Source organism: Camelus dromedarius, chromosome 21, assembly GCF_036321535.1.
Source record: "Camelus dromedarius isolate mCamDro1 chromosome 21, mCamDro1.pat, whole genome shotgun sequence".
Lineage (NCBI taxonomy): Eukaryota > Metazoa > Chordata > Mammalia > Artiodactyla > Camelidae > Camelus > Camelus dromedarius.
The window spans coordinates 24,687,451-24,702,129 of NC_087456.1; the positions used below are offsets into that span (position 1 = coordinate 24,687,451).

The 14,679-nt window shown below is 37.6% G+C and overlaps 1 protein-coding gene across 2 annotated transcripts in view; it reads right to left on the bottom strand.

Annotated features, from left to right (window-relative positions):
* The window catches only part of MARK1 (microtubule affinity regulating kinase 1), a 96,980-nt gene that overhangs the window by 47,821 nt on the left and 34,480 nt on the right, over window positions 1-14,679 (bottom strand). For both annotated transcript variants that reach the window (XM_064477280.1, XM_031438402.2), the window contains exons 2-3: window positions 4,131-4,334; window positions 2,627-2,680 (exon numbers count right to left, since the gene is read on the bottom strand). In XM_064477280.1, coding sequence (XP_064333350.1) covers window positions 2,627-2,680; window positions 4,131-4,334 — 258 coding nt within the window. The remainder of the gene's footprint in view (window positions 1-2,626; window positions 2,681-4,130; window positions 4,335-14,679) is intronic.

Below are 14,679 nucleotides of genomic sequence, written 5' to 3' on the forward strand. Positions count from 1 at the left end.
CGCACAGAAGACAGATAAACTGCACTCTGGTGACACGCTAACACGAACTTTGTCATTGGTGTATAAACTAATGTGTCCAAGTTTCAAAACATAGTGGAATTTCAGAGGAAATGGTAACTAATCTTACACTTCAAGTATGTGAATTATGAATAAAGCTGCTTCATTGTTCGGCTTTTCCCCCAGCATTAGCAGGCTGCTTACAAGATCCCCAGGAATCACCAGTGTAGTTCATAGGTCCTAATCTAAAAAAACACTAATATGTCAGGTGGGACTCATGCTCCAAAGAGGAAGAAGTAAATATAGCATCTATGTCAAACGGTTTTTAAATGATGAAAATTTATTAATTTGGATTCCATTAATTTAAAATATGTAATACAAATAACATGACAAATTACATAACATATTATGTAAACAGTGTAGAAGCCAGAGATGCTTAACAATTCCAAAGACCAAACTGTCTTTAAGAACTTTATGTTTTAGAAGTTTGGAACAGTTTGGGTATCGAATTTAGATTACTTTTATCTATCACTGACGTTGGAAAGGAAGTAATATTTCCTATAAATATCTTATACACAAAAGAGAATCAAGGAGGAGAACCAGATGAAATTCAGATCACGTCCAGGATAAGACTTAACTGAACACTTTTGGAGAAGAGATTAAAATGAATCATTGAAAATAAATGTGCTGTCATTATTTGCCTTTTAACAAGCACGCCTAAGACACGGAGAACCATTTTGCTTTTTTTTTACCTACAGGACTTGACTGTCAATGCTAAGGGGAAAAACTGATTACTTTTAATTCCATTTTTTATTTCTTAGGTATGAGTGACTGGAAGATGCTCCCAGCATTCAATGGGTAAGACAAATGCTGAATATTCTACAGGACATGAAAACTAAGCAAGCCTTGATCTGCTTTTTTCTCCAAAACTTGTAACAGAAAGTAAATCTATGAACATAAAAGAAATTATTTTGAAAACAACAAAATACACATACTATACTGGCTACACTTAGTAAATTTCAATCTTTCTTTGTTTCTATTTTCACAGATTGAAGAAAATAAAATTGCCATCATTCTTTATATGCCTGTTTGGAAAAACAACACTTTATCAGCAAGATTAGCAGAATTTGTAATAGAAATTCATAGCAGAAATTATATGAACAAGTACATTTTTTATCCGAGTAACAGTCCTTCTTTATGTTTGCATTTCTGCATGTTTCAACAAGCATGACTTTGGTTATACAACCTTCTCTGGGCCCCCCTGGGAAAAACAAAGTGGGGGTCACATTACCGTTCATCCAACTAACACAACAGGCCTAGACTAGTTCTAAACGTCACTTAAAGTCACTTAACTTACTAGAGTAACCCACATATTAATCCAGGAAAAGTAAAAAGGCTAGGTGGGCAATGGACAGGGCCACTGGGCACAGTAATGCAGTCTGTGCATTTTAAAAGGGTTCCCAGTAGAAGGGTGGGCAAAAATTTGCCCCACTATGGCTCTAGCCCGGAAAAAAAGAAAAAACAAAAAAACAGCATCTTAGGATAATTTGTCTGCTCAGGGAAGATGCCTTTTTGTAACTCATAAAACTAAATCATGATTAGCTGAAAGGTGGGTGCCAGACATTCCTGCCAAAAGACTTCCAGTAAGGTGCATTATCTTACATTCACAGGGGAGAAAATCCAGCAAAACTTTCATGTTCTAACAGATGAGAAATACCAGTGCTGTGAAAAGTTATATTGGCTGTCAAGTTTGAAAGGAATCTCAGTAAGCAGAAACAGCTCTCCAAGCAGAAATACATAAAACAAGCTGAGTTATCTGGCACGGACATAAGTGGAGAGTCTTAATATCACAGACCCAAAATTTTAATTTAATGTTAGAATCACAGCAGGTGTAGGTAAACACACCATACTAAAATTTTCTTATCAAATTCTGCCTTAGGAACCCAAAGTTATTTACATCACGCTTACATGTGTGACCATGACCCCATTATATTCTAATAAAAATCATAATGTACAGTGTCTCACTGTATATAAACATGTATGGCATAAATGTTAAAACATCTGCTTCACTGTTGAAGTGCTAAAATGTGTATCTGACGAAGTTTTCTCACATGAGTGACTAATGATGCAACATGGAACAGCTTTACCAGGTCAGTTTCCACCCTAACTACTTCTTTTTCTCCCCTTGCTGCTTTATATTTTCACTCTTCGAAGAAATGTTCATATTTTTTACTGTAAGTTAGCTGAAAGGCCAGTTTCGTAGGGAAGAAGGAAGAAAAGCAAGTGAAGCAAAAAAAGGAAACTCACCAATGGACAGTATTACCTCACAAGCTGATTTTTAACAAAGCAGAATCCTAACTACTTCAAAATATTTGATACAAAGTTTTATTCTACTGAATTAAAAGATGTAAGTTCCTTTCATATGGTAGATATTTTTCAAATAACCACCTGACAAATATTATTTAAATACTGAACAAATATTATGTTTTGTATCAAGTTTTTTCTTCATATATTGATGAAATGTCATATTGTACCTAACAGGAAGTTTAGGATAACTGACTTTACAGAATACCATATATTAATTAGTGAACTTGCATTCTAATTACTTACTACTAAAATAATTAAATACCTTTTGTAGACTGGTAGGATTTAGCTGAGTTTTGTCTATTATTTTCACAGCAACCTAAAAAAGAGAATTATTAAACTATATTTGAGAATACATATTTTAATGAATAAAACTTATAAAGAAAACAGCTTTTGTTTCATTTCTAACTAGGTATAAATTTGGTGTTCATATAACTAGATGGCAAAGTTCTGATAATGGGGCAGCCCTGTAATATAATCTGTTGACCCAAGTCTTTAACCAATTTGATTCCAAGTTAATGAAATTACACCTTTGTTATTTCTTCCAAGTCTCCTCTTTTAAAGTAAAAATCATCTGTATCTTAATCTTTTACTCATGATCTTGATGATAAATTACAATCATCCGAGGGGAGAGGCTTATAAACTTTCAGTACGTTATGTGTTATGTGGGTAGAGCGATCATACACTCAGACTTATTAATAGCAAACTAACAAAACGGACTTCAATGTCCTCTAAGTCTCTAATACAGCCTATGTCCCGACAGTTCCAGGGGTCAGAATGGACGGAGAGGACTACATTCATCTATTAGTGACAATAATATGTACAGAGCAAAATGGAAGCTTAACAAAAATATTTTTTTTCGTACGAGGCCCCAGGACTCTATTTCTGGGAAGCTCCCAGGTGATACCACTGGTCCTCGGAACACACTTTGACTTGCAAGGTTATAAGCCTCTGTTCTCCCACCTTCTTTCCAAAGGGCTCTGGTGAAAATGGAGAGAGCCCTGAGGGGTTCATCCTTCACCAACAAATATATTTTTTGGCAGATTTTCATAATGTCCTAATCGGATCCAAATAAACATTACGTAATGCAGAATGTTAGATGTTTAACTATTTTTAGTCTTTAATATATAGATTAGTAAATACATTAGTAATTATTCTTTTAAAAATATAAATTTTGCTATATAAATACACACAATTTAAAATACATGGAATTTTAGAAACCCAATTCTCTTATTATCTGAGAAAAACATCTGTGTAACACTTGCTCAATGTGGTCTCTAAACAGATAAAAATTAGTGGGCGACCTTCTAACACATTTACACCTAATTTACCTTAAGCAGTAATCTTATAAATTTATCTTTTATTGAGTTAACATTGTCTTATAACATTATGTAAGTTTCCTATCTACAACCTTATATTTCTACCTCTGTATACCCTACAGTTTAAGCAGTAATTAATAATAAGTTACCCTAGCTCTGCTCCTGGGATGGGTAGCAAAGGTAATCAGAAACGTCTACAGAAACCATATAATGAAAGACAGAAGTCTGAGAAAATCTCATGTGCAGCACATTGATTCGCAAGAGATGCTAACACGTAGGCACGATTCTTCTGTGCCACGTACAGCTCTGTCTACGTATGGTCCGTTACACATATGCCAGTGGTTATCATGTTGCAACTGTCACTTACTCCCAGAGTTCGCTATAGGAAAGCTTTTAAATAAGGCTCTGGAGAGGTCCAAGTAAACACTGAAAGGCATCATGAAAACTTACCTCTCTACCAGTTAGAACATGTCTTGCCAGTTTCACTTTGGCAAAATTTCCCTTCCCTATTGTTTTTTGTAAACGATAATTTCCAATGTGAGGCTGCTCATCTGCTGCTGACGTAATGGAGTTTCTGCACCGAGGGATGTTCTGTCTGCTGCTTGACTTGGGAGGCTGGATATGTGGTTCAGTATATCCATCGACAGATGTATGCTAAGAGAAAGGTTACAAGATTTCATTGTTAATTAAACTGTATTACAAAAGGACAGTTAAAAACAACAAACAGTTTTCATGACTAATTCATCTCCAGTGAAAACAGATTATACTACAGATTGTAAAGTTTGAGCATTCTGTTTATAACTTCTGCTTGACTTTAGCTCCCTTTGCCAGGGGGAATATGACTCCTTAAAGAGACATGTTTTGCATAGCTTTAGGTACATGCTTTGGATTAAAAAAATACATGAATGGTTAGATAGCCAGGAGCCCTACAGACCATTACTCCTCTAAGGGTGTTACCCTGTAGGCTGAGATGACAACACAATCCCAGATCGCTTCATGAAAATGGCAGAAGTTCTTGCGAATGCCAAGATGACCTCATAAGCACAGTCCCGTCTCTCCAAACGAGTCCAGTTACTTGTCATGTTCACTCTTTCATTTGCTGGGAACATAACTCAGCCAAACTGACCAAGCAGCTTCTCACTACAGACATCCCTCTAATCAACTCCTGTCCAGTCCCCTACTCAGCTTACCACGCCCAAGCACGAGCTATCAAGAGCTCGGACCCGTGACCATTAATAGCATCTGCTCATCCCTCTTCAGTGCCGTTCTCAGGGCAAGGATGTCACTTAGCCTCACGCCAGCCCACAACGGCGGCGAGCAGCTGACTCTGTTCACCTGCAGAACTCAGAGCCTCGAGTCCAGGTAAAGCTGCCTCACCAACTTTGTTTCATCAGCTCTGACTGTCTCTGCTCTTGTCTAGTTTTGTCTGCATTCAGACATAAATACAATTTCTAGCAGTTTTTTGTGAAAAGACAGAATCATGGATGATAAACATACATCTTTATATAATTGGCATCTTAAGTACAGCTGAAGATGGGTAGAACACATTAGCACAAGAAGGGGATATCTCTTACATTCGCAAAGTAACTAATTCAGACTTATGTTGTCCTACCTACACCACCAAAAGCTTGTCGAAAAAACTGTCATCAGAAATTTCTTAAAGGCAACTTTAAATACAACTCCATTTACCAATCTCATGCAAAGCGTGACTCAAGTCATTTTTCTATTTGTTATTAGTTTCTGACATTTTTTTTTCTTTTAACTCAGCTCAGGATTAAAGGATTTTCTGTGCGTCTAACACACACTGGCAGCCTCTGGCCTCAATCTGGGTTAGTGCCCCTCTGGTGTATTTGCACAGCAAACTCTACCTGCATGGACCTCAGCATCCATTCCAGTGCACTGTCATTATACACTCACTTTTCAGTCTCTGCCACCCCACCATGGGCAATGTGAGGGCAGGGATGTTTTCTTCCCACCTTTATATACTCACCACACTGCAGAGTGCCAGCTACATGGGAAAGACTCAACAAATCAATAGTTCCCAGTGTTGTCCCTGGACCAGGACCATCAGCGTCATCTGGGCACATGTTAGAAATGCAAATTCTCTGACCCTGTTCCAGAACTACTAATTAAGAAACTCTGGGGGTGGAACCCAGCAATCTGTCTTTTAACAAGTCCTCCAGGTGATTCTGAAGCAGGTCAAAGTTTGAAAACTACTGCAATAAATTATGTAAGAAGGTGGTAAATACAAAGTTATTCACTAGCTCTCAGAGACTTCTCTATTATCTGAGCATAAATAAGAGATTTTAATTATAACCAGTTTCTAGGAATTAACCAATTGCTATAACATTTCCTACAAATAGGAACTTGTTCTGTCGGAAATGTGGACTTGTCCATCCTTCAAGATTTAATTTTCTCTCCTCCTCAGTAAAGCTTTTTACATCTTTTCGCAAAGCACAGTTGATTATCCCTCTCTTCTGTTGCTATCTTTATATCCAGTAAAAACTTCTTCTATTGAACTATTACACTATCTTCTAAGTATCTGTCTATGGTCTGTTTTCACTGTTAGACTGAAAGCTCCTTAAGCCCCATAAGTTAACATGGCGTTAGGCAAAAAAAAGACACTAAATATACATTAGCTAAATTAAAGAAATTTAGGGTCCTTGTGCTCCTGACGCCTATACTCAGAATGACTTAATGCGGAATGATTCCTTGTTGTCTAGATCTTTGATGTATAAAACAGCAGGATGAGTTTAAATATTTGAGTTGTAACCCAGCTCCCAGGGCTGGTTGCAGGGTATATCTTGGCCCTAAACCAAACTATGACAGACTGAATTAGTAGCTCCAAATTTTCACACCTTTTGCCACGTAGCTTTCCAAAGTCTTCCCACTGAGGGTAGAGCATTTAGTCCTGGGCATTCAGTCCTATGGTTTGCTTTGGCCAAGAGAATGAGCTGAAAGTGATGGTATATGACAGTCCCACACTAGTAATCAAGAGGCCGCGCTGTGTTTCAGCTTACTCTCCAACTTCTGCCATTACCATGAGAAGGACCTGCCCAGGCTGATACCAGAAGGAAGATGAGAAATACAGAGCAGAACCACTCCCAGCTGAGGTCAGATTCAATCAGCTGATCCCCCAGATGACCCCTGACTCATGAGAATATATGCTTGTTAGTTTAAACCACTGAGTGTTGGGATGATTTGTTACATAGCAATGTCAGCTGATACACAAAAGCTATCACTGTTTTGTAATTAAGAGGTAAACATAAGGGAAAATGAATTTGAACATGTTCTTACCAGACACGTAGAAATTCTAGCTGAGATGCAAACGACAAAAGAGAGGGCTCTATAATCAATTCCTTAAGGAGAATGAGAATCTCTTTTATCAGGTAACCTCTATAGGGCCAGCGTCCTTGACTATTCTGTATCCCCAAGAGGGCGGTCAGCAACTTTTCTGTAAAAAGCTAGATAGTAGATATTTTAGGCTTTGTGGACTGTATATTATCCTTGATGGACATTCATTTTTCCAGAAACTTTTTTAGCTCAGGGCCATACAAAAACACACCAAAAGGCTGTATTTCACCTATAGGATGCAGCTGGCTGACCCCCAAGGTCACACATCCTATTTTGGAACATGGGACTAAATTGTTTCTGGCTGATCCTACCAACAGAGTGGGAGACTCTAGGAAAAGCACAGGAATGGCTGTGTCTGCACTTGGAGAGCAGAGGAGAGGACAGACGGCTCTTACAAAAACACTATTCCTTCTTGCCACCCCCGCCAGAATTGGGAAGGGTAGTATATTCCCCCAGATCCTTTTAAGAAATAACTTTCTTTTATTTATTTTAAAAATAACCTCCTAACTTTCAACTTTAGGAGAATGTTGAAACTTACACAGAATGCATTTATGTTAGTCTTAAGTTAGAAATCAAAATAGAATATATAGCACATTTTATATTATATAATTCTAATTATAAATTATAACGCACCTAAACAAATACTCCTGCCCCTTACCCCAAATCTTTCTTAGGATTGCCACAGCACCACTCAGGAGCAGAATCTTTCCTTGAAGAAACTTAAAAAAAAACTTTAATTTTTAGAGTTAATGTTTGTTTGTTTGTTTGTTTTCAACAGAGGTACTGGGGCCTGAACCCGGCTTTACCACTGAGCTATTTCCCCACCCCACCCCACAACCGCTGCCTCGAAGAAACTTTTTGAAAAATCATTTGGGATAACTGATGTCACTCCATCCTGATCAAAAGGTTAACACTCAAATGAGAAACCTGGAAAAAATATGAATTCAGCTCATGCTGGATTAAACAGTGAGTTTAAGTCAGAACTATTTCAGCCCTATGGCTGACAGATAGAAGAATTTATGTTCACTCAATTATATAATGTCTGTAAGTCTTAGTCCCTATGTTAAACTGAAAATACAAATTCAGATCTTGTCATTTTCTTTCTTCAAGCTGTCCACTCAATCCAGCAGACAATGAATTCCTTCATTTTTCTGCAGCAGTGGCAACATGACCCTAAAGCTTGCCCTGAGTATGTTACGTATTCAAAGTAATTACTGGTAATAGTTTCATTAGCTCTTCAAAGCTGCATCCCATGGTTACCAAACTTCAATTTCTGAGTAATAACAGAATTTTCCCTGCCTTCAGTACCAACGGAATGAAATTTTTCTACTAACTATGCATCCTTGGACAAGTTGTTCAACCTTTATGTGCCTGTTTTCTTATCTGTAAAATGGAACTAATAAAAAAGCCTACATCATAGTCATTCTGAGAATTAGGTAATTTCTGTAAAGGTGCTTAGAATAGTACACAATAAGAACTATTTAAGTGTTTGTTAATTGAAACTACACTAACAAATAAAGAAACAAAAATTACCCATCTCTTACACCAGAAAACCAATCCCAAATTTCTGCCATTTTCCTGAGTGTCTGTTGCCTGCAACCACTTCTGGCACCAATTTCTGCATCAGTTAGGTTTCTTGTCTGTAAGCAACAGAAACCAACTCAGGCTAAATCAAGTAGCAAAGGAATTTTTTGAAGTCTACTGGTAGCCTGAAAAAATCCTGAAGGATGAAACTTGTACTCTAGTGAAAGAAGACAAAAATATGCAAATAGCCAAAATTAAATAAGATAATTATACTTGGTTGATCATAGCGGGTAAAAAGGAAATAAAATGAGGTGATGTGACAAGAGAGACTGGGGGCGGGAGAGTTGGGGTGGGTGCTACTTTGGATAGAATGGATGGAGTAACTGACGTCTGAGCTGGACCTAAAGGATCACAAGGAGCTAGACAACTAGGGGAAGAGAAGCCCAGGCCATGAAATGAATAAACAGAAAAATCCCAAGGTGAGGTCATACTTTGTAAATTCAAAGGAAAAAACTACCTAAGAAAATGGTACATTAAATAGGATATCTTCTTCAAAGGCCTACATCTTGAAAATTCAGTTGTCCAAAAGGGAAAACTACAACTTTATACCATTAGAACTCAAACACAAGTTATGGATATAAAGCCCTGTACATTTGACCATACTGAGTCAGATGTGAAAGACAAAAGAAGGTGCAGCTCGGCTAACTAATAGGTAATAAATGAATAAATGAATGCACGAATGACTGAATAACAAACAAATGATACAGAAAAAAAAATCTATTAAAGATAAGCCACAACTCTGTCTCACAATCTAATTTCATCCTAAGTATTCTTCTCTTTTGCCGGAAACAAATTTTTAAATCAGAAGAAAACCTGGCTGGGACCAGGATTTCTGTTTTCATAATATTTTACTAAATGAGAATTGCAGTATCTTTGTTATCTAGAGGGAAAATGGTAAAAAAAAAAAAAAAGCTGTCTATTAGTGAAGGTTACTGCGTGCTAGGAGCTGTCTTAGATGCTTTATATGCACTACCTATTCTAATCTTCATAACAACTCTGTCAAGAAGCGTAACATGACGCCCTCTGTTTTACAGATATGAAAAGTAACAGCTCAGAGAGGATATGTACCATTAGACTCTGACCTTCCTAGTGTTAATGCTAGGTTCTACACAAATATCAATTAAAGTGCATATGTGTGTATGTTGGGGTGGGCCGCGATCCTTATGGAACTTACATCTCCATGTCCTTCTCTCTGGATATGAGTGTCAAAAACTTTTAAACAGCAGAAAGAGAATACTTAATGAAAATGGAAGGCCATTGGAGTCTCTTCCTTTGTGTTCCTACGGCACTTGGTAGGCATACCCCGGAGATCTTATGGGTTTGGGTCCAGCCAACTACAATAAAGCGAATATTGCAATGAAGCAAGTGACTGTCCTCTGAGCTTTCAGTGAACTGTAATATTTTTGCTGGCGGAGGGCTTGAAATATTTCAAAAATTATCAAAATACGACAGAGACAAGACGTGAGCAAATTCTGTTGGAAAAATTAGCCTTGCTTGACTCAGGGTCGCCATAAACCTTCAATTTGTAAAAAATGTATTATCTGTAAAGAACAATAAAGCAAAGTGCAATCAGAAAAAGAGGTATGCCTGTACCTTCTTTGATACAACAATTAATATTGTATGATACAATTGCCTTTTCTTTGTAAACTATCTCCTACTAAATTGTGAGCTTCAAAGTTGCCAAGCACTGTGTCTTTTACATTTCTTATCATTCAAATAGAGGGTGCTGCATGAATGGACCCAGTGAATATGTTATCTTTTGTTATCATTACTCCACCTAAATTACAATTTTAAAGAATCAATTTTATCTTATATATTAAAGTTTCTCTCAGTGAGGTGCCAATAGGTCTGACCAGTCATATACCAATTCCTAGAAAGATAAACCACAAAAAAATGAAGTCAAACAATGAAGACCAGAAAGTTATTAACATAAATGACCACCAAAACCTTCCAACAGCTACCAAACCATGCACAGCATAAATCGAAGCGGCAAAGCCTCTCAATGCAGTGATCCTGCCTGTCTGTAGTAAGTAACTGCGTAATTTTACAAATATATTATAAGTGATCTTTGATCTGATCTGTTTTTAGGAGCCAGAATGGGTTTGATTTTAGTAACTAAAAAGTATGATACTAATGAAAAAAACGTGGCCAATACAGTTTGCAGGCATACCTTGTTTTATTGCACTCTGCAGATACTGCTTTTTTTCCTTTTCTTTCTTTTTTTTTTTTTTAAACAAATTGAAGGTCTGTGGCAACCTTGAATTGAGCAAGTCTATTGGCACCATATTTTTCCAAAGTATTCGCTTATATTGTGTCTCTATGTCACTCTTTGGTAATTCTAACAATATTTCAAATACTTTTTCATTATTACTAGATTGGTTACAGAGCTCTGTGACCTGTGATCATTCACGTTGCTATCGCAAGACAATGACGACTCACTGGAGGTTCAGATGACAATTAGTGTAATTTAGCAACAAAGCATTTTTAAATTAAGATATGTACTTTGTTTTTTAGACATAAGGTCCATTGCACAATTTATAATAGACTACAGTGTCTTGTAAATGTAACTTTATATGCGCTGGGAAACCAAAACTTCACATGGTTCACTTTATTGCTATGCTCGCTTTATTGCAGTGGTCTGGAACCAAACCTGCAATATCTCCGAGGTATCCCTGTACTAACAGAGATCCAAGAAACCTAAAGAAAATCCTCATCAAATCACTCAACAACATATTAAAGAATTATCATTACAATTATTTAGGTATATGACCTAAGGAGGCAAAAGTTAACTCTATACAAGAAGAATATTACAATTTATCACTTCAATTTGAAAAACATGGAGTAGCACTGAGTGATAAACTGTAACAACAGAAACAAGATGAGAATATCCCATTGAACACTCTCATTCAACATTACAGTGGTGCTAGATAGACCAGCAATGCTTTTTAAGAAGAAAAATACACCGGGGAAAGACTTATTTGTATCATCTTTCTACTGCTGACCTGAACATAAACCTAGAAAAAGCAAGTGAATTAATAAAATAATCTTTTGGAAGTACTACTTGAGTTTGACAAAGTTACAAGAGGGATGAAACATCCTTAAAAATCAATTATATTCTGAGAGAATCATTGGTGAAGTCTTAACACATCCTTTCATATTCAGCTTAGACTCTGGGTCCCAGGAAAAACCATACATCATATCAGAGCTTCTATTCCCCCATCACTAAGCTGGCTTCCATGCCCATTTTTGGTCTCTCTATTGTTATTTCTAGCAGTGCACTGCCCCAAATTTTAAAATTAATTTTTATTAAAATGATATACGCAATGGTCAAAAATGCCAACTAACTCTAATAGGCTGCTAACAAAAAAACACCAGTCCCCTGTACCACCCTTCCAGACATCGAGCCTGCTCCCCAGAGCAGTTTCCTTTAGCTTTTTCTTCTAATATTGGCTTAAATGTTTTGAAACAAAATGCTTTTATTGCTAATTCTTAGTTTATCAGTCTCAGACATTCTCTCAATTTCCTACTACTGCCAATTAGGATTAAGATCTTTTAGCTTCCCCTTCTCCTCCTCTCAACTCCCTAATGTAATATAATTAAATTTTCAATTAAAAAGTATTGTGTTTACATGATTATGACTTGTAAATACTTACTCACTGGAAGCCAAATAGCATATCATGATGCTTCTACTAAGCTTTCTTTATGTCAGCTTCATTGTGAAATAAATAACATAATGAAATTCACCAAATTTAAGTATACAATATAAGCTGTGACAAACATATAAAGTCACCATACACGACAACGATGAACATATAAAACATTTCATCACGCCAAAAAGCTCCCGGTGCCCCGTTGCCGTCAATGCCCTCCTCTCACTGATCTGCTTTCTGACACTATACTCTTGCCTTTTCTAGAATGTTAGATAAATAGGTAACATCACACAGAATTTAACCTGTTACGTTCATAGTAATTACTGACATGTTTGGGCTTATTTCTGCATTTTGTTTAGTGTTTTACTTTAAGTGTTTTCTCTTTTCTTTATTTTCCCCTATATTCACTGGATTTTCTTCGTTTCTTTTTTTCTCCTCTAGTGATTTGGAAGCTCTACCTCCTGTGTCTATTCTACTCATTATTTTTTAAAAATTTAAGGGTGAAAGTCAAGGTGCAGTGGGCTGGGAGAAAGTCAAAAATGAGGAAACGGAGGCTGCTAGGGCAGAAGAGGACCCTGAGAATTCTGACGGTGAAGAAGAGGCGGAATGTGACAGCTGGGGAAGTAACAGGGGTGTGGAATTGAGGGCGGTTATTGTTCATTGGCTTGTTTTAAGATAGAGGAGACCTGAGGATGCTTAAATCCCCAGGGAAGGATCTGGTGGAGCAGGAGACACTGATGAGACAGGAGAAGGAAGAGATAAGTGAAGTTCCTGGGAAGGTGGACAGTGAGAAGATTCAGAGCACAGATGGAGGGACTGCCCTCATGCAGGAAGAAAGACACCTCTTATCCTGTAACCAGCAGAAAGGAAGAGAAATTAGGTCTAGATGTAGAAAGGGGGATACATTTGATAGGAGGAAGCTGAGGGGGTTCCGATCTGATGGCTCTCACTGTCTCTGGGTGGTTGGAGGTAAGGTCACCCGCTGACAGTGAAGAGAGGCCACAGAGGTTTGCAGAGAGTAAAAAAGATTTCAAACAATCTCTTTAGAAAAAGGAAAAATTAGTTAACCAAAGAAACCTAGCAACGCTGAGAAACCCAGTAGGGCTGTTGGGCAGGGCTGACGGTCTAGCTGAGATGGGTGGCCACAAATTTATTACAGCCCTAATCTGTCCAGTTGGGTCATTTTTCCCAGTAATACTCAAATGCCCACAGATTACTGAGGAAGCAGATATATGAGTTCACCGCGGCCCGGAGATTGTCAAGCAGGTACCACCAAAGAGGAAGCGGCAAGACAAGTTAGGTTAATTGTAAAGGAGTTTGGCAATATCTATCAAAGAAATTCCTACCATTATTAGACTAGAAATTTTCTAGTAATTTATTCTATAGACATAATCACAAATGAGCTAAAAAGATGAATGCATACAAAGAAATGTATTGCAGCACTTTTTGTGATAGCAAAAGGTAAAGCAAGCATAAACGTCCGTCAATAGGGAACTGGTTACGTGTGTGTGGTAGGTACGCTCTTTGTAAACGCTTGTGTGTGCCCGCGTACAAGCATCCCCGAGCTTCGATCAGCAGAGGGCATCTCCAGAAGATTACACAGGAGACAGAAGCGTAAGTAGTTCTCTCCTGGGAGGGGATCTAGGGGACTGGGAATCAGGGAAACAGGAATAGAGGGAACACTTTCTTTTTCTAATGTATCTTTTAACTGTTTGGAATGTTGTTCTATCCATTTAACTATTCAGTATAATGAAACAAGTGATTTTTTAAAAATTTACCTAAGAGAACAGGCAAGGGAAGAGGGAACAAGCGTTTATGGAATGTCCACCATGTACCATATGTTATGAGTATTTTACCCAAATTCAGTCCAATAATTAGTCCCATTATTGGAATTCAAACTCAGATGTTTCTTGCTATAAATATAGCTGGAGATATTTTTAAAAGTTAAAATTTGAAGTAGGGCTCCTGGGGGCAAATGGCAGGTGACAGCACATCCGCACAACTCCTCCTGACTAACCCACCAACATCAGGAACGCAGGAAAGGAACAAGTCATAGTGTCATAGTAAGGCAGCCACAAGCCCTTCAGCTTAAATAAGAAATGGTGAGTGAAGAGTTTCAGAGGGGCCTTGCTTCAGCCCCGCCCAGGAGGGATGAGGACCACAGGCTAGCTGATACCTGAGAAGAACCATGCGATAAAGTCATCTTAACTTTCTCCAGCTCAACTTCCTAACTAGGAGAAAGGATTGTAATCTGCTCATTCTGGAAAGATCAAAATCAAAGGAGTGTTCCCCTCTGGGTTTGATGTGACTCCAAAAACCTTAAAATTCAGTGAAACTTTGTTCTAAGAAAATACGACTTACATGAGGTTACCTGATCCCTTCTGCCTGACCTCCACCACAATCTGGATCCC